Source organism: Bos javanicus, chromosome 23, assembly GCF_032452875.1.
Source record: "Bos javanicus breed banteng chromosome 23, ARS-OSU_banteng_1.0, whole genome shotgun sequence".
NCBI lineage: Eukaryota > Metazoa > Chordata > Mammalia > Artiodactyla > Bovidae > Bos > Bos javanicus.
Genome location: NC_083890.1, coordinates 31,913,588 through 31,932,113, shown reverse-complemented (window position 1 = coordinate 31,932,113; position 18,526 = coordinate 31,913,588). Strand labels below are relative to the sequence as shown.

Below are 18,526 nucleotides of genomic sequence, written 5' to 3'. Positions count from 1 at the left end.
CACAAAGCAAGCCACAAAATTGACCATACACCTCCCTCTCTTGGCTAACTGCAGTAATTACTACATCTTTACCAATTGCAGTTTATTTATTTAATTTTGGCCCCACTGCCAGGCTTGTGGGATCCTGGTTTGCCAACCAGGGATGAAACCTGGGCGCCTGCAATGGAAGCTCAGAGTCCTAATCACTAGACCACCAGGAAATTCCCACCAACTGCAATTTTAGCCCACTCTGTTCTTTACTTTCTAATAAAAATTATTGGAATATTCACTCCTACAACAGCCCACTGCTTTCCGACAGCATTCATCCAGAACAAACTCTTCTTTCTTTGAACCTCCCCCAAATCACCCAACACAGTCCTAAATCCTGTAATATTCAGTGCGCCTGCTCTCACTGATGCACTCCTCACCTCCCAGCCCCACATGGTGTGTGGAATCCACACTACTGTAACAAGTACCAACAAATCCAATTTCATTCAACTACAGGTGGGCTTTGGCTGCTGGCCTTCAACATGGTCACAGGCAAGCCAGATCCCACTATCAGCCTCCAGCGCTCACTCCCATCCACATGAAATTTGGCCCCAGACTTTCAGTTCCTCAGATACAGCAAAATCTCTCAGTATCTAAAGCCAAGAGGAACTTCCCACAGATTTATTAGAACAAAAATTGAAACAAAAAGTATTCTTTGTTCATGATGTATCTATAATTTTTCAGTAATCAAGTATTCACAGAAGGGAACAGTCACTCCATTGTGCATTTCATGCTCACATTCCATCCTCCTTCCTACATCTTTAACTCAAATCTTAATGGGTAATTTTCCAAAGAAACTCATACAAGAACTTGCAGAATTCTGGTGTTTCCTCCATTGTTCTGTAAACAAGGCTTTGTATTTCTCCCCCTCCCCCTACCAGCTCTCTTTTCATAAGAGAGTAGCATGGAAGGCCTTATATTTCTTATAAAACCTCTCTGTGAAAACCTCAAAGAAAAATCAGACCAATAATGAACTCATGACTGTTGGTTGGTTGCTTAGTTGCTAAGTCTTGTCCAACTCTCTACAACTCTATCGACTGTAGCCCACCAGGCTTCTCTGTCCATGGGATTTCCCAGGCAAGAATACTGGAGTGAGTTGCCATTTTCTTCTCCAGGGGATCTTTCCGAACCAGCAATTGAACCCATGCCTCCTGTATTGGCAGGTGGATCCTTTGCTGCTGAGCCACCAGGAAAGCCTTGATGAATTCATAGCCTGCTTCTAACATTCTTTCATGTTTTCTATAGCCTGTCCTCCAGAGGGTGAATGGAGCCCTTTTTTGGAGGACCTCATCCCACCAAGTAACAGAAAGAGAGGGTCAGTGGGGGGATTCTGGGAACTACTCAGAGTGGCTCATGTAACCCCAGCTCCTTCCTTATATCCTTTTATTTATCCCTTGCACAATCCAACCTAACTTTATTGGCTCCCATATATTCCCTTCCTGAGTCTCTTTGTTCTAGGAACTCTCTGTTTCAAAAGTATTTCCAGGAATATGACTCAGAGATGTCACCCCTCAACCAGTCCTCAGACTCTTGCTGCAGAGGGACACATTTAACCTTACTCCACCCCCAGGAATGCTGCCCTTCTACACAAAAATCCATCACATCTTCCTCGGGCTTCTTCAGTTCCTTTCTACTCACCCTTTACATACACAAATCGGTTGTACTATAATGCACATAATTTTTTTCTTCTAGTTTTATTGAGATCTAATTCACGTAGAGCACTGTATATGTTTTAGGTGTACAGCATAATGATTGACTTAAATACATCAGGAAATGATCACCAAGATAAATTTAGTGAACAGTCATCATCTCATACAAATACAAAATAAAAGAAAAAGGGGAAAAGGTTTCTTTCCTTGTGATGAAAACTGCTAAGACTGACTTTATTTACAACTTTCATATGCAACATATAGCAGTATTAATTATATTTATCGTGTTGTACATTATATCCCTAGTGCTTATTTATCTTAAAACTGGAAGTTTGTACCTTTTGATCACCTTCATTCAATTCCCCCTTCGCCCTACCCCTCCACTTCCGGTAACCACAAATCTCTCTCTTTTTCTATGAGTTGGTTCATTTGTTTGTTTTGAAGCATAACTGACCTACAACCTAACAAGCATGTTAATCCATGCTGCATAGCATAGTGATTCAATATTTCTGTACATTACAAAGTGATCACTGTACAATGCACATGAACTTAATACAGGCTTAATAAATGGGGGAATTGTGTCAGCATTATAATGTCAACATATCACTAGGTCACATCTAATTATTACCAGCATGCCAATAGTGTGTGCCCTGAGAAAAAGCGGCTGGCTACAAAGTTCATGACAAGCCACAGGATATGGTGCTATGCATCATGTGCCTGTGTTCCCCCAGCCCTCTCTTAGCTCAGTTTAGCCACACGCGAAAGACATAAGCCCAAGACCCTGAGCCAGAACCATCATGCAGGGCATCTCCACAATTCGTGCAGAGCCAGCAGCTGCCTCTCAACCTGTAGCATCCATGTAAAGAACAGGATACAGTGCCTGTGGACCAGCAGCAGCCAGCATGGAGAAATCTGGTCCCAGTCCAGATCTAAATCAGAATCTGTTTTTAATAACACCCTCCAGTGAAGCATATGCTCACTTCAGTTAGAGAAGCACTGCTTTGGGAGGGATGGGAATGGGGAGGGGTTGTAATAGCATTAATAAATCATCTGAGATGTTTGACTATGCAAACTGTACTTAGAGGCTGTTAAAGGGGTGGGGAGAATCTGTGATGGGAACACAGAAAACCAAACAAAGGAAGTAAGATCAATCATTTAACTCCCCCCCTTCCTCATCTCCCTCAAACACGCACACAAAAAGTTGTACGGGAAAATAAAAGTAATTACATACAAAACTTGGTTTCATAAAAATATAGTCACATAACCATGGTATAGGAAACATTGAACAAAAATGGCATACTTCTATTGGTGATATAAAAGAATGGTGTTAGTCAGGGTTCTCCAGAGAAACAGGACCAATAGGATATATATTTAAGAAGATTTATTAAGAAGGATAGGCTCATGTAATTATAAAAGCAAAGAAGTCTCACAATCTTCCCTTTGTAACCTGGAGATCCAGAAAAACAGGTGGTGTAGTTCTGGTCCAAACATGCAGACCTGAGAAGCAGGGGAGACAGTGATGTAAGTCCAGGCAGAGTCCAAATGGCAGAGAACCAGAAGTGCCAACATCTGAGGGCAGGACCTGGAAGTTTCAGACCAGACAAAGAGCAAATTCACCCTTTCTGCATCTTTTTGTTCTATTCAGGCCCTCAAAGGACTGGATGATACCCACCTGCATTAGTGAGGGCAATTTCCTCACTTACTAATGCATATACCTATCTCTTCTGGCAACATCCTCACAAACACAGCCAAAAATAACATTTTACCAGTTACCTGGTGGTCCTTAGCCCAATCAAGCTGACACATGAAATCAACCATCACAAGAACTAAATCACCCCTAACCATACTAGAGCATCAAAAAGTAATATCTAAAAATTAATTAATCAAGAAATAGCAACATAAATTGTTCCTCTTGAGAATACTTAGATAAATACCAGATAAAGCAATAAAGCATTTGAAGAGGCTATTTCTAGGAAATGAGAACACATAGGGTGAGACTGGTGCTATTCTTATAAGCTCTTTATACTTTTTTTTTTTTTTAAAGCTTTGTATGGATGACCTTGACAGAATAGAAACTGTTTTTTTTTTTTTTTTTTTAAATGCTAGTGGTTACCTCAGTAAAATGCAGTTGGAGGTCAAGTAAGACAAGGGTGAGAGTCATCATTGGCTCTGACTAGTTTATAATATCGGGAAATTTGAATGGCGTGTGATGAAAAGTGGAGTGGGGTGGGGAGAAGCCCTTATATTTTTGCATTCAATTTGCTCTTATACAGAGCACATCACATTCTTCAGCCCAAATGGTTTCATGTCTAAAAGAAAGAGTTTATGCGTCTAGTCTCCAGAACAGCAGGAAATTGCTCATAGCAGCCCCACATCACAAAGGCACCCCACAAACAATGGGAGTCATGACAGGTGGGGGCATCTAGAATCTGTGTTCACAGATGGAGCCTGGAAAATTCAGAGATCCTGTCCAGTGCTGTCGGTTTCTGTTGAAATGACTCAGATATTATCCAACCAGAACCTTGGCTGCCACATAATAGTTTGAGTTCTATGTACCATTTGCTGTCTATTTCCTGGCTCCTTTCCTTCAATCTAGCTCTCTTAGGTGAAAATAAAAGTTCTTCCCCCTCCCCTCTTCCCAAATTATCATTAGATATTTTGACAATGCAGAGCAAGGGAGAGAAGTCTAATCAGAATGAATTAAGGAGAGGAAACTCATTATCAGTGATACTTGTGAAAGTTAAGCACAAACGAAAGCTGAAAATGAGACAGATACATCTCAAACTAGGAAAGCGAAGGACTGGTTGGTGTGATTTAAGCTGCAAATTCTACTTCCGTCTATGTGCTGATAAGAGGTCAGAGAGTATAAACTCAAAGAGCTCAGTTTAGGAGGGGAAGAGAGACTTGGAAACAAAAGACAAAAATAAATGCATATGCATCTCAGAGTAGGCTTCAGGTCACGTTCCTGACAGCAAAGAGGGACCAGGAAGTTGTCCATGTCACAGGATAAATCTGGCGCATCTTCCTGGAGAGCCGATTTCAGTTGGAGGGGGGTAAAGTCTAGTCAAGGTCACATTTCTTTCGAAATTTCACATTTAATGCAGTAAAATGTTTTAATTTACCTTAAACGTTATAGGTAAGCCTGAAGACTTTAGAAGTGTTTCTCACGTGAGCTAGCAAGTGCTGGGAGACTAGGGAGAAAAGGCGAAGAGAAAGGAAGCAGGAAGGCCACTAGATCTTACAGCATTTTCTTGACCAGATTAAGGGGCTTGAACTGGATGCTGGGGTCATTAAGCAGTCATGTAGACATTTTTAAGCAAAAAGTGACAAGATCAGATTTATATTTGAGAAAATTCATTCTCCTGGCACTCGGGCATATCCACTGAAGCAAGTATCTTTTTCTTTTCTCTTTTTTAAGCAGTTCTCTTTTGTTGGTCTTGATCACAGTCTCAATTAAAAGGCAAAGAACAAAGGAGTAGTGAAGGGTTTTTGCCACAAATATAATACAGAGCTGATGTTTTCAATTTTTAAAAATTCACACATATTGTTTTTTTTTTAAAAAAAAAGCACCAGACTGTCAAAAAAGGCAATTACTTGAAAAGTTTACTTCCGGAATATATTAAAATATATAAATATGAAAAATGACCAACCTATGGTATAAATGCATAATAAAGTAATAATTTGGTCTGTTTCATCCAGCCCATTAGTGATGATGAGGAAGAATAGACCTCAGTGCTGGTGAGAAGGACATTTCCACTGATGGTGTGATTGGATTGACATTTCAGGAAGAAGCTTTGACAATATGTTCATACCCTTTGGCCTAATGAGAGTATTTCTGGGAATTCAGCAGAAAGTGTATCAGTAAGTTAACAAAAATGTGGACAAAGACTTGTGTATAAACTGCACTATTTATAATAGGCAAAAAACCCAAGATGTGCCATGATCTCAGGAATTATAGGAACCTTCAATATGATATAATATAGCTATTAACAATGTTTCAAATTACATAAAAGCATTAGTCACTCAGTCATGTCTGACTCTGTGACCCAATGGACTGTAGCCTGCCAGGCTCCTCTGTCCATGTGATTCTCCAGGCAAGAATACTGGAGTGGGTAGCCATTCCCTTTTCCAAGGGATCTTCCCAACCCAGGGAATGAACCCTGATCTCTTGCATTGCAAGCAAATTCTTTATGGTCTGAGCCACCAGGGAAACCCAAATTATATAAAAGTATATCAAATTATATAAATCATCAGTCCTATTACTGGAGGCTATCATTACTTGCTGACATTATGAGTGATTTCTACCTTAAAATATACATATCTTTAAAATGTTTTCTATAACAGTAAGGGGTTTAACCCAAAACAGGGAGTTGTAGGCCTCATAAATTGCTTTTAGGGAGGTAGCTTTGCAGAGAGGCAACTCTGGGCCCTGAAAACTGAATCATACCCATGCATTCTCAGCCTATCTTTAGTTTTCAGCTCATATAAATAATAATAGAATAAAAACTTCCCCTCTTCTAAATCCCTATTATATGCTAAGCACATAACATGCTTAATCTCATTTAACCCTTGTACCACTACTCCAAAGAAGGTATTATTAACAATATTTCCATTTTAGAGATTTAAAAAGTGAGGCTTGGAGATGGCCCAAGACTTTGCATCTTATTTTAGTGTTTTCTTAAATCCTCTTTCTTTTTCGCTCTGTCCCCTTCTGTAAACAGGTTATCAATGCATAGCGTAATTTCTAAGCTGAAGACCACAAATCCACAGACTCTTCTCCTCTCTGGAACTTTTTTCCCCCAAAGTAAATACATCAGGGATGAGGAGGGAGTGTGTTGGGGTGGAAGGGTGTGGGGAGGCAGACTTTCCTGAGAGTACTTCCCCCTTCCTTCTCCTTTAACTTTTGCCAATGGGGCCACAACCAGCTTTCTCATTTGGTAGCAGAAGCTTGTTGGTGCCTTTTCCTCCAACATCAGAGGTCAGTATCTGGGACTGTTCTCACCCCTGAGAGAGCCAGCAGCCAGTCATTTTCTCTTTCCTGGGCTCCTTCCTTCCTAGTCCCAGGCCCTCTATTCTTCCAGCCCTTTGGCTCTCTTCAGCTCCCCTTTCTTGTTCTGTCTCCTCCAGCCTTTCTTCTTTCCTGCTCCTGCTTATTTCCCTAGTCTCTATCTCTGCCTCCATCACTGTATCTTTATTATCATTGCTAAAAGCAGATGTCAAATTATTGTATTTGAAAGAAGAGATTTTTTTGACACAGTAGTTCCAAGACTTGTCTATTTATAATACAGAAACCCGTTAATGGGTACTATGCATCACAATTGCCTTCTCCTAAGACTCTCTTGGGGGGTTAGAGCCCATTTTCTGTTTTGTACAGACAAGATTGACTAACCTTAGGGTGGTAGGTGGATGTGTGCTGATGGCAGCCGGGACTGAAAGTCTACCCTTGGCAGAAGGCAAGGAGGAAGCTTAAGGTGCAAATGATGCTTTCCAAGCTGAAAAGAATTGCTGGGAGGGCACAGGAGCACGGTGTCTCAATAACTCCTAGTTATTGCCTATTCTTTCATCTCTCCTAGGCTGAAGTTCCCGACAAACTCGAGCCCACCAGCATCTTGCTGCCCAGAAAGGTTGGAGATGGCAGTCTTTCCAAACTCCTGCCTCGCAGGGTGTCTGCTCATTTTCATTCTCCTCCAGCTGCCCAAGCTGGATTCTGGTAGGTCAGGAAGCCATCAGACTTGTTCCCCAAAACCCTTTTAGGCTGGAAGGGGTTGGCAGGCCTAGACTAGGGGATAAGTTGGAAGAGGGTTTGAACTGAGTAGAGAAGGAGCTGCGAATTATCTTTCTGGGTGGAACTTTGTTTCAATGATGCCCTGCCTTTTTCTCTCAATTATAGGATAATTTCTAGCCTACAAGCTTGAAATTTCTCAGTAATTGTAAGCAATCCCGTTTGGTTGTCCTTAGGGACTTTCCCAAGGGCCCAGATGGATTCCCTGGAGCTGTAGTGGGAGAGTGCCCTTCAGTGGGATCCTCATCTGTATCAGTCCTCAACTCCCACCTCCACATTCCGTCCGCCCCGCTTGGTGTTTTGGCAGCTCCCTTTGACGTGATCGGACCCCCGGAGCCCATCCTGGCGGTGGTGGGTGAAGATGCAGAGCTGCCCTGTCGTCTGTCCCCCAACGTGAGCGCCAAGGGCATGGAGCTGCGCTGGTTCCGGGAGAAGGTCTCGCCTGCGGTGTTCGTGAGCCGCGAAGGGCAAGAGCAGGAGGGCGAGGAGATGGCTGAATACCGGGGAAGAGTGTCGCTGGTGGAGGACCACATCGCCGAGGGCAGCGTCGCTGTGAGGATACAGGAGGTCAAAGCCTCTGATGATGGGGAGTACCGATGCTTTTTCAGGCAGGACGAAAACTACGAAGAGGCCATTGTGCATCTGAAGGTGGCTGGTGAGTGGACGGGTTTTGACTTTCTCCGGTGACTCCATGCGAGATAATATTTTCCTGTGGCTCTGTTACTTTGGAAACCATCAAACCTGTTCCCCAAATCCCTTTCAGGCTGGAAGGGATTGGCAGGCCTAGAGTAGTAGATAAGTAGGAAGAGGGTTTGAGCTGAGTAGACAGGGAGCAGCGAATGATCTTTCTCCTTGGAACTTTGTTTCCATGATGTCCTGCTTTTTTCTCTCAATTATAGAATAATCATTTCCCCATGTTAATAATTAAATAAGTGTAAGATGTAATGACTATATAACATTCTCTTCTATTAGTGCATCATAATTTGCTTGGTCAAAGCCCAGAATTGAGCATTTAAGTTGTGTCTGTTTTTCACCATTTATAGTAAGGCTATAGTGAGCAATCCCAGTGCTTACTTGGTGAATTAGTACCCAAGACTGATTTTGTGAGATTGTAGAGCATGGTGGCTTGTTAAGGGTCTTGACCTACCTAGAAAAGTTTTGGTTTTGTTTCTGTTTTTGCTTCAAGCCAGAATTCAGAGTGAAACTATAAGGAAATGGTACACACCAAGGAACAAAGTATACTTTGAGGTCTGCCTTTCCCACCTGGCACCAAGAAAATTTCTTTCTGAGCTACATTTCCTACTGTAAAACTGGGGGAGCACCTGCTGAACAAGATTTTGCAAGAATGAGATTTAAAAAAAAAAAAAATCAGTATAGGAATTCCCTGGTGGTTCGGTGCTTCCAATGCAGGGGGTATTGATCAGGGAACTAAGATCCCTCATGCCTGGAATATGAGAAACTGCTTTGTCAATTCTAAAAGCATTATATACTTGTAAAATATTGCTGTGCAATATATATTGCTTCTTATGCATATATTCAAGTAAAGATGAAGTTTGAAAAATACATGGGTGAAATGTGGGTCCCTGTTTCATAACAGGGTGTCCCACATGGTAGTATCATATATAACTCATCTTTCCTTTTTAAGGAAGTGTCTTAAAAACTGGTTATAAAGCCCTAGAGATTTGACAGCATAAAGCTGTCAATGTTACCTTTTATGAATGATAGACACCTTTGAGAATCTGCTGAAAATGGTGGCCCTTTTCGTGAAAAGAAAACATATTCTCACATATATACACAATTTGGAATATGACTTTAAGCCAATAGTTGTTTCATCTCTGATAAGATGTCTTCTTTTATGGATACCTCAGTTCCCTTGTGTAGTAAAACATGGAGATGGGTCCCTCTTATTCCCAATTCCTCTGGGCTTCTCTTTCTCAAACTATATAGCCCTATGGTTATAAGGCTCCCAGAAGAGTGTCCACTAAAGGAGTAAGGCACCTTCTTTCTCCATAGCTCTGGGCTCTGATCCTCACATCAGTATGAAAGTTCAAGAGAGTGGAGAGATTCAGCTGGAATGTACCTCAGTGGGATGGTACCCAGAGCCCCAAGTACAGTGGCGAACTCACAGGGGAGAAGAGTTTCCATCCATGTCAGAGTCCAGGAATCCTGATGAAGAAGGTTTGTTTACTGTGAGAGCTTCAGTGATCATCAGGGACACCTCTATGAAGAATGTGTCCTGCTGCATCCGGAACCTCCTTCTTGGCCAGGAGAAAGAAATAGAGGTTTCCATACCAGGTCAGTAAAACAGGTGCTGGGTTCCTTTTTGACACAGTTTCAGGGCAACATCACATGGGACATCTGCCCAGCTACAACCTCCTGGCAGATTTGTCTATTTTTCTCATCTTAAACTTTCCCCACCTAAACTCCTGCCCGCTGAGCCCCACCAACTTCACTAGAGATTCTGAAGGCATAAGTTTTATACCTAGATCTCACAAACTTTCCAGATTTTCCATCTTAGAAGATATATCTTAGATAGGGAAGTCTTCCAGATTTTCTTAGGAGATATATCTTGGAAAAGCTTTGTCTTTGAAGGGTGTGGTCTTCCTGATTCAGAGCCTTCTGGATCTAGCTAAATCAGTTCTCCTCTTTCCACCCTTACCTCCCCCTCCTCCCTATCCCATGCTAGAGCTCCAAGTTTCCAGAGTCTTCATACTCTACCTCTGGTTCAGCAAGGAAGTTTTCCTTATTCTTGGGTCATTGAATACCCTTCTGTTGCACACAGAAAGTGATATTTCCCCTTCCTTATTTACTTCCCTCATCCCCTTGGCTCCCATCCTGCATTGATGGCTAAGGAGAAATTTCCATGATAACATGAATTGGTCCATTATATTCTTTATTCCACAGGTCCTGTCCTCAAATGACTCTTCTTCATCTTCATTCCTCTCTTTCTCTGCTCTCTCTTACCTAAGACCAAAATTTATCTGAAAACCTCAGAGTGGTATTGGAGGGACTCTTTTGCCATGGGAGGAATGTGAGAGGTCCAGGTCATCATCTATCCAGCCCCCTTTGGAATCAAGAGAGGAGCTAGATTTGCTCTGAGTTTCTCAACAAATGTCCTTCTTGGGGATTTTGTTCTAGCCTCCTTCTTCCCAAGGCTGACTCCCTGGATGGTGGCTGTGGCTGTCATCTTGGTGGTCCTAGGACTTCTCACAATTGGGTCCATATTTTTTACCTGGAGACTATACAAGGAAAGATCCAGACAGAGGAGGAATGAATTCAGCTCTAAAGGTAAGTCATAGAATCCCAGTCTACTTGTCAGGAGTGCTTCCACATGAGGGTGAACCCAAGTCCTTTAGGATGACTGCCAATGGGAGTCAAACTGCCAATCAATTATCTACTTAATTCCAGAATTCTAAAAATCAGAGGGGATTGTAAAGCTCCTGAATTCAGTAGCACCCAATATGAAGAATAACAGAGGTTTGGGTATAAGATGAGTCAAAGAAATTCTAATTGAGATAATAGACCTGATGTTTATTCATTATTAATCTTCAGACTCTAGCCTTACTTTTAACTTGGTTTCTCAGTAATGATTAAAGTTCTGATACTAAGTAAGTAGGAACTTCCTGCATATTTCTTAGAAAACAAAACAAAATTCTTGTTCTTCATTTGTTGATAATGCCTCAATAATCAGGTAGTCATGAATTAAATAATTTCTTTTATATGTTTCTCACACCTGTTTTGTTCCCTCCCTCACACCCAGGCTAGAAGGTCATTAAGGTATTTCTGTTTGTTTTCCAGAGAAACTCCTGGAAGAGCTCAGTAAGTTCTATGTCCTTTGTCTTTTTTCATCCACAAAGTTGTCTCTCTCTTATTATAAAACATGTCAATAACACCCTTTCCCTCTCCCCACCCTCTCTCACTACAGAATGGAAAAGGGCTACATTGCATGCAGGTCAGTGACTCTGAATATCTTAAGGGCTCTGAGGTGCTACCCTGCAGGTATTGAAAGTCCTCCAATACTTGGAAATAAAAACCACTAATATATAGAGGGGAAAGATGATGACAAATGGCCCCAACATTATCCTTGAGGCACATAAAGGGCCCTTGGAAGATGGCTAGAAGGCAAGCCCCCTCTGACAGGGTCCCATGGGGTACTGGGGACAGTCAGTTGATACATCACCCTATGGCTGTGGATGGAAGAGGGGAAAAGAGACAGCTGAGCAGGCCAAGCAGTTCCCTTCCTGAGGAGATCTGTCAACTGCTAGAGCAGGTCTCCACTTCTTCAGAGAAGAAAGGATGGTTCTTTCAACCTGTGACATTCACTGATAATCAGACTCACTTTCTCTCTGTCTCTAGTGGATGTGACTCTGGATCCAGATACTGCCCACCCCCACCTCTTTCTGTATGAAGATTCAAAATCTGTCCGACTGGAAGATTCACGTCAGAAACTTCCTGAGAAACCAGAGAGATTTGACTCCTGGCCCTGTGTGATGGGTCGTGAGGCCTTCACCTCGGGGAGACATTACTGGGAGGTGGAGGTGGGAGACAGGACGGACTGGGCAATTGGGGTGTGTAGGGAGAATGTGATGAAGAAAGGATTTGACCCCATGACTCCCGAGAATGGGTTCTGGGCTGTGGAGCTCTATGGAAATGGGTACTGGGCTCTCACCCCACTGCGGACCCCTCTCCCACTGGCTGGACCCCCGCGCCGGGTTGGGGTTTTCCTTGACTATGAATCAGGAGACATCTTCTTCTACAACATGACTGATGGATCCCATATCTATACTTTCTCCAAGGCCTCTTTCTCTGGCCCCCTCCGGCCCTTCTTCTGCTTGTGGTCCTGTGGTAAAAAGCCCCTGACTATCTGCCCAGTCACTGATGGGCTTGAGGGAGTCATGGTAGTTGCTGATGCCAAGGATATTTCAAAGGAGATCCCACTGTCCCCCATGGGGGAGGACTCTGCCTCCGGGGATATAGAAACCCTCCATTCTAAACTAATCCCTCTCCAGCCCAGCCAAGGGGTGCCTTAAGAAATACTCCAGCTCAGCTCTTCCCCTCTACTCTAACCCCCCTTCCACCACTCCCAGGGCTTCATCTGCCAGCTTTACTCAGCCCCTGTTTCTTCCTGTTGGGTAGGGATTAATTAATCTTGAGAAGGTTGTGTTGCTGCTGATAGAGTGTTAGGAATAGGCCCTTCCTAATCTGTTTCGGTAACAATAGTCAAGGGGCAGGGAGGTGACTCAGACTGCTTCTTGTGGTCTCCCATCCCAGAGGCCAAATCCTCTAGGGAGGGAATTGCAGTTTGGGGATCAAGATGGAGTTAGGTCGGCATGGGGTTATGACAGAAACATCTTGGTGTCCAGGATAGGGGTATATAGAGGAACAGGTTTTAAGTAAGCAGAAAACCCAAAGGGTTCTGGGAAGGGAAAACCGGTGGCTGAAATCCCATAAAGGAACTTGGAGGGAACATCCTAATAGAGGAAAATGAGGTGAACTCAGGCAGTGATAAACATCTGACTTGTCCCTAGAGCTTTAGGGCCCATATCTCAGATTTTCTAAGTCATTCATACAGGGTGGATCTGAGCAATTGGCAACGGGAGTAAAGAAGGTGAGGAGGTCAGATAGAATGAAAGAGGAAAGAATTTTAAACAAAATGCAAAGGGCTCTTTCCAACCTCACTTTGTTGATTCCACAAGTTGCTGGTTGTCTTCTTTCTTTTATCTAGAATCTCTCCACTTTAGAGGCATTTTCAGGCATCATCTTTCAGTGATATCACCACTTCATTGGCCATTGTCTCATGGCCAATGGCCACGTCTCACCCACATATGGTTTAAAACTGCTCAACCACACCTTTAATTAGCTTTAACCACCATCCTCTCCCATACTGAGCCATGAATCACTCCACCCCCAGCTTTCCTACATGCTGCTTCTCCTCAGGGTCCCCTGAAAGCTGCATCATTGTGCTCAGCACAGCTAGATTGATTGCACTTGTTTGTATTTGCATTTTCCTGTATGTGTTTGTCTTATCCAGGCTCCCACCTTCCATTTCCATTGGGTTTTCCAGGGTCAATGTTGCCCATGGTCTTAACCTAATAAATAAGTCTGTCTGTTGAAAACAGCTTCTGCACCTCCCTTTCTTTATTCAACAAATGGAACTGACACAAAAACAGAGACAATAAACCTGCATGGGAACTCAGTGGGTCAAAGCACTGTGGTTCTGTTTATCCAAGACCCATCCCCAGACCTGATGGCAGTAGGCTCACCAGGGCAGGCAGCACAGGGCCTCCTGTCCCAGGAAGGGCCAGCTACTTACAAAAAGGCCACAGTGCCAGTGGCTACCCACCTGTAGCCTCTGGAGGAAATATTTGGTGATGCCTCATAACTGGATAAACAAACAAACTTGGGTGATCCTCCTTTCCTTGCCCCTTCCTCAAGCTGTATTCACCCTACCCTACATTGGACTCCTGAAAGAAGACCACTATTTATCTCTGCTTTCAAAGTATGCATTTATGTTCAAATTGTACTTTTAGAAAGTAAAAGATTTTTTTAAAAGTCCAAACTTCTTTAAAAAATACTTGAGAATCTTAAGTAGTTGTTTTGCCAGTTTAATGTACTATGTGTATCCTGAAATGTATATATAAAATCTTACCCTAAATAAATGGGGCTGCCACAGGAACCCCTCTCTGAGAGTAGAAAGAGAAATAGTCAGAGGTTTCAATTAGCTCTGCGACTGCCCTCACCTTCCTATTTCCTCATGATCTTCAAGGAAAATGGTTACCAAACACAGTATTGAGCTGGCAGTAGATTCTGAACTTATGTGATAAGCCTTGCAGCTCCCTTTCCATCGCAGCTCCCTTTCCATCTGGCACCAGATACCAGTGCCTGAAGGAGGAAATTAACAGTCTTGGTAGCTCTGGCTTTATTTTTAAATCTTCCAAAAGAGAAGAAAGGTGGCCTTGCTGATGCTTCGTCAAAGCCTGTCTTAATGACCTGAAGCAGAATCAGTGATACTGTGGTTTCAGAAGGTCCAGAAAGGCCTCTCCCACCAGTGCAAATAATTAACTGTAGTATTTCCAAGGCCTGACTTCCTTTTTAAACCAGAAACTAAAACCTTTCACCCCACAGCTAAAGACCAGCCTTAAAAATGCAAATGCTCCTGAAATAATAGTAACAGGACTTCATTTCACACACCAAAAGCCAACTCTAGTCATCACATGTTTGAAAGGGTCTGCCTCTCTTTAAAAGAGACCCAGACATTCACATTAAGAGAAAAATAACTGTGCAACTCCTATCATCACTAATCAACAACAGCTCTTCCGTGCCATCTCTCTGCATATCCTTATTCATCTGCTCCTTCTGCCTCCAAACAACACTCAGGTCTCCTCAAATCGCCCTCTGGAAAACTCCGAATCGACTCTCAACTATACGCGCCTTTACTCTTGCCACTCACTTTAAAATTTAAAATAGAAATCGTCTTTTTCCTTGAATACATATGAAAGTTAATTTTAAAAAGTAAAAATGATCCCAAATCTCACTCAAATATAACCAGTTAAAGCATCTCTGCCTGCAGTGCGGGAGACCTGGGTTCAACCCCTGGGTTGGGAAGATCCCCTGGAGAAGGAAATGGCAACCCACTCCAGTATTCTTGCCTGGAAAATCCCATGGACAGAGGAGCCTGGTGGGCTACAGTCCACGGGGTAGCAAAGAGTCGGACACGACAGAGCGACTTCACTTTCACTTTCACTTCTCCTTTAAAAAATAAAAAGAATCTGTATTGTTTAGTTCAAAGGACTTAAACTAAATACTTTTTGAGGAGTGTTTCAAACTAGTTGGAAAGTCTTTGAGGTACAGCTTTGCTGGACATAAACACAGATGTACGAAAACCTTACGAATTAAGGGACGATAGAGTGACATACTTGTAGAAAGAGAAAGGCAGAACTGGTTTTAGTTTGATGCCTCCTTTTTGAGAGCAGCATAACATCCATTCAGAAAAGTCCACAAATCCTCAGGGTACAGCTAGAAAATTCAGATCAAGAAGCAAGACACTTGGGACCCCCTTACATGGGTCTCGAGGGTCTAGCGGACAGAAAGGAGAGGAGGGAGGAGTTAATGAGCACCCGAGGGCTGGGCCCCAGCAAGAACCAAACTGAATAGCGTTAAGACTTCCCAGGAGTAGGTGTCAGTTTAAGTAAGGCAATTTCAGCAATATGGGTGCCATTATACAAACAAGAATTCTGTCGAGAGCGGAAAGAAATTTCCCTTACTCTTGGCTACGCAGCCGAGCGCCGTCCGGCCGGCTGCAGCCTGGAATCGAATCTGCGTTCATTCAGAAGACACTGCCCGGCGGCCCCCGCAACCCGACACTTGACTCCGCGTTTCCACTCGGGGTCGGCGTCAGGGCCGTACGTAAACTGGTGGTTGCCTTTTTTAATTGAAAATTTTCCGCATCCTCAGAAAAAGAGAAAAAAGGGGAAAAAAAAAAAAAAAAAGGGACTACCGTTCATGTAGACATTGAAATAAAATTTGAGGGCAACCATTTACCAGCAGGTCAGGATGGCCGAGCGGTCTAAGGCGCTGCGTTCAGGTCGCAGTCTCCCCTGGAGGCGTGGGTTCGAATCCCACTCCTGACAGTACCTACGTTTTTGAATCAGTCTAATAACGGTTGTGTGTATCATCAGCTTTCCCCCACGTTTCCCCTGTGGTTTAATCTGTTTGTCCTCTTTTCCTAAATAAATTATTCAAAATTAAAAAATTTTTAAATATTAAAGATAAGACATCAACCAAGTTCTAAAATGAAAGCACTCTGTACCCAGAAGATTACCCACAAGTTAAGATCTAGTCATTTTAATCTTCTTTCCCTGTCTCTAGCTGTCTCTCCCTCTCTCTCCTTTACATTCAAGGAGTTGAATAAAAGTTACTCTTTTCACTGATGTCTACAGGGCCATTCTTTAGTTTTATTTATTTATAGATTCCCTTTTAATTGTCTTTCTTCAATTTTATTTCTCATCTCCCACTCCCCCTTAAGAAATCATTGGAAAGATCATCCTTTTCTTTCTTGCTGTGTGTTTTTGTAGAACACATTTTTGGTTTCGCTATATACATTTTTAATTTACATAAATGCCGCTGTGTCATATATCTCATTCTATTTTTACTTTGTGCCTTTTGGCCAGTTTTTTTAGCAGATGTTGTGCATACACCTAGACCATATCTAGAACAATTTCAATCACTGCGGGGGAGACCAGGGTTTGATCCTTGAGTGGGAAGGATCTGACCCCATAGAGATCCTCAGCAGCCCAGCTAGAGGCCCTACTCAATCCATAACTTTTAAATTCAAGTTCCACCCATACTGCTTTGGTAACTTATGATCTTTTAAAAAGAAAGTATGAAACATTTGAGCTATATCAGCTGTCAAGTCAAGTCCACCTGTGGTTTTCATGATGCCATAAATACATGCCTACCTGCCTATGGTCATCTCCAGACAAAGAAGAATTTCAAGATCTGCACACTCTGTTCTCTTACTGCTTCCACTTACCCAAACTGAGCATCCTCGGCCTCACCACACACTGTTCCCTTTGCCTGGAGCACCTCTTCTACTTCTCTGTTTGAGAAGGTAACAGGCAGGAAGGCCAGGGGTCTCCAAAAGGAGGAAATAGGCTGCAAGTGTCAAATTTTTTTTCTCTTAAAATTCTGTGCTGCCATGACAACACTGGTTCCACCTGAACTTAACTTTTCTCAAACCTTGAGTTAACCAATGTGTTTTTCTTATGGAAATTTTTTTCTTAAGCTATGTTAATGAAACTATGTATTTGCTTTGGAATTTACCCTTCTTTAAAATGGTTCCACCTAAGACTAACTTTTTTTTTCTTTTCCCAAACCTTGGGCTGATAATAGCTCAACAAACCAGTATTCATATCAATTGTTTTATGGCTGCGGGATGACACACCTCGTGCCATCCTATCTCAAAAATGCATACTGTGGAAGAGGGGCCTGGTGAAACTCGGTCAGCCCTGAGGTGTCTCTCTTATCTGATCAATAGCTTTCTAACAGACCTAAAACATGTCGCTATAGACTAGCAGGGCACTCTTTCTGCCCCCTTCTGATGTCTATGTCAGAAGCTTTCTCTATCTCTTTTATACTTTAATAAAACTTTATTACACAAAAGCTCTGAGCAATTAAGCCTCGTCACTGGCTCCGGATTGAATTCCTCTCCTCTGGAGGCCAAGAATCCCAACGTCTTTCACGGCTCAACAACAACCTTTCATCTCCAGCCCACTTTCTTGTCTGGATCTCACCTACATCTCCTCCATGCTCAGTCTGGCTATCACTCCTTCCAGGAAGTCTTCCCCCACCATCTATCTCCTCTCAGTCTGAGCTGAGTATCAAAGTGTGGTCTACTGTACCCTCCACTCCAATGGGGTTATAGCTCACTATACTGTAATTGCCATTGAACTGTTTGATTCACCCTTCCATCAGCTTCTTTAGGACAAAACTCATGACCGAAGTGACACTAGCATGGTGCCTGCCACATGATAAGCACTGGGTAGATAAACAAGTATTTAACTGTAAACCATTTTCACTTGTATACGTAAATCACTTTCACGATGGATACATGGAGAGTTAGGAAGATTTTTAGACTTTAGGAGAGATGGCTAAATTCTTCACCTGAAATATTCCATAGCTTCCATAGCCAGTAACACTATCCCAATGGTACAGATCAGGCAATCTATTGAGGGCCACTTGGCTGGAAGCATCCTCGTAAAGGTATTCCTGCAGCCTGATGGAGCAGAAGGGTGAAGGTTAAGGTAGATTTGGTAACAGAATTAAGGAGTGATCTAGTGTTGACATCTCTACCGTGACCCAGCTGGCCTTACCATTTGAGGTCTGTAATCTCGGCCTGGGAAAAAGGCTTTGTTGTGCAGAATATAGAAGCATATGAAAAAGACGGTCTGTCTCGATGAAATAAAATTTGTATATTAAAGTAGGACAGAAAAATTAAACATAAAATTCTTTTTGTGTGTTTGTTTGGACCTCCTCCCTCCTTAATGTGCAGTGGGCACATTAACCAGAG

The 18,526-nt window shown here is 42.7% G+C and overlaps 1 protein-coding gene, 1 long non-coding RNA gene and 1 other non-coding gene across 3 annotated transcripts; 2 read left to right on the top strand and 1 right to left on the bottom strand.

Moving 5' to 3' along the window:
- Positions 1–3,042: 3,042 nt before the first annotated feature.
- On the bottom strand, positions 3,043–7,254 carry LOC133237040 (uncharacterized). Its single transcript, XR_009733102.1, has 2 exons — positions 7,066–7,254; positions 3,043–3,258 (listed from the first exon to the last, which is right to left on the bottom strand). It is a non-coding gene; the product is annotated as an uncharacterized LOC133237040 (long non-coding RNA).
- Positions 7,255–7,301: 47 nt separating this feature from the next.
- On the top strand, positions 7,302–13,576 carry BTN1A1 (butyrophilin subfamily 1 member A1). The gene is made up of 7 exons (XM_061399285.1): positions 7,302–7,386; positions 7,766–8,113; positions 9,472–9,753; positions 10,597–10,746; positions 11,257–11,277; positions 11,384–11,410; positions 11,815–13,576. The coding sequence occupies exons 1-7, from the start codon at positions 7,308–7,310 to the stop codon at positions 12,486–12,488; spliced, it is 1,581 nt and encodes a 526-aa protein (XP_061255269.1). The 5' UTR covers positions 7,302–7,307; the 3' UTR covers positions 12,489–13,576.
- Positions 13,577–16,005: 2,429 nt separating this feature from the next.
- Positions 16,006–16,088, top strand: TRNAL-CAG (transfer RNA leucine (anticodon CAG)). The gene has a single exon. It is a non-coding gene; the product is annotated as a tRNA-Leu (tRNA).
- The last annotated feature ends 2,438 nt before the right edge of the window (positions 16,089–18,526 follow it).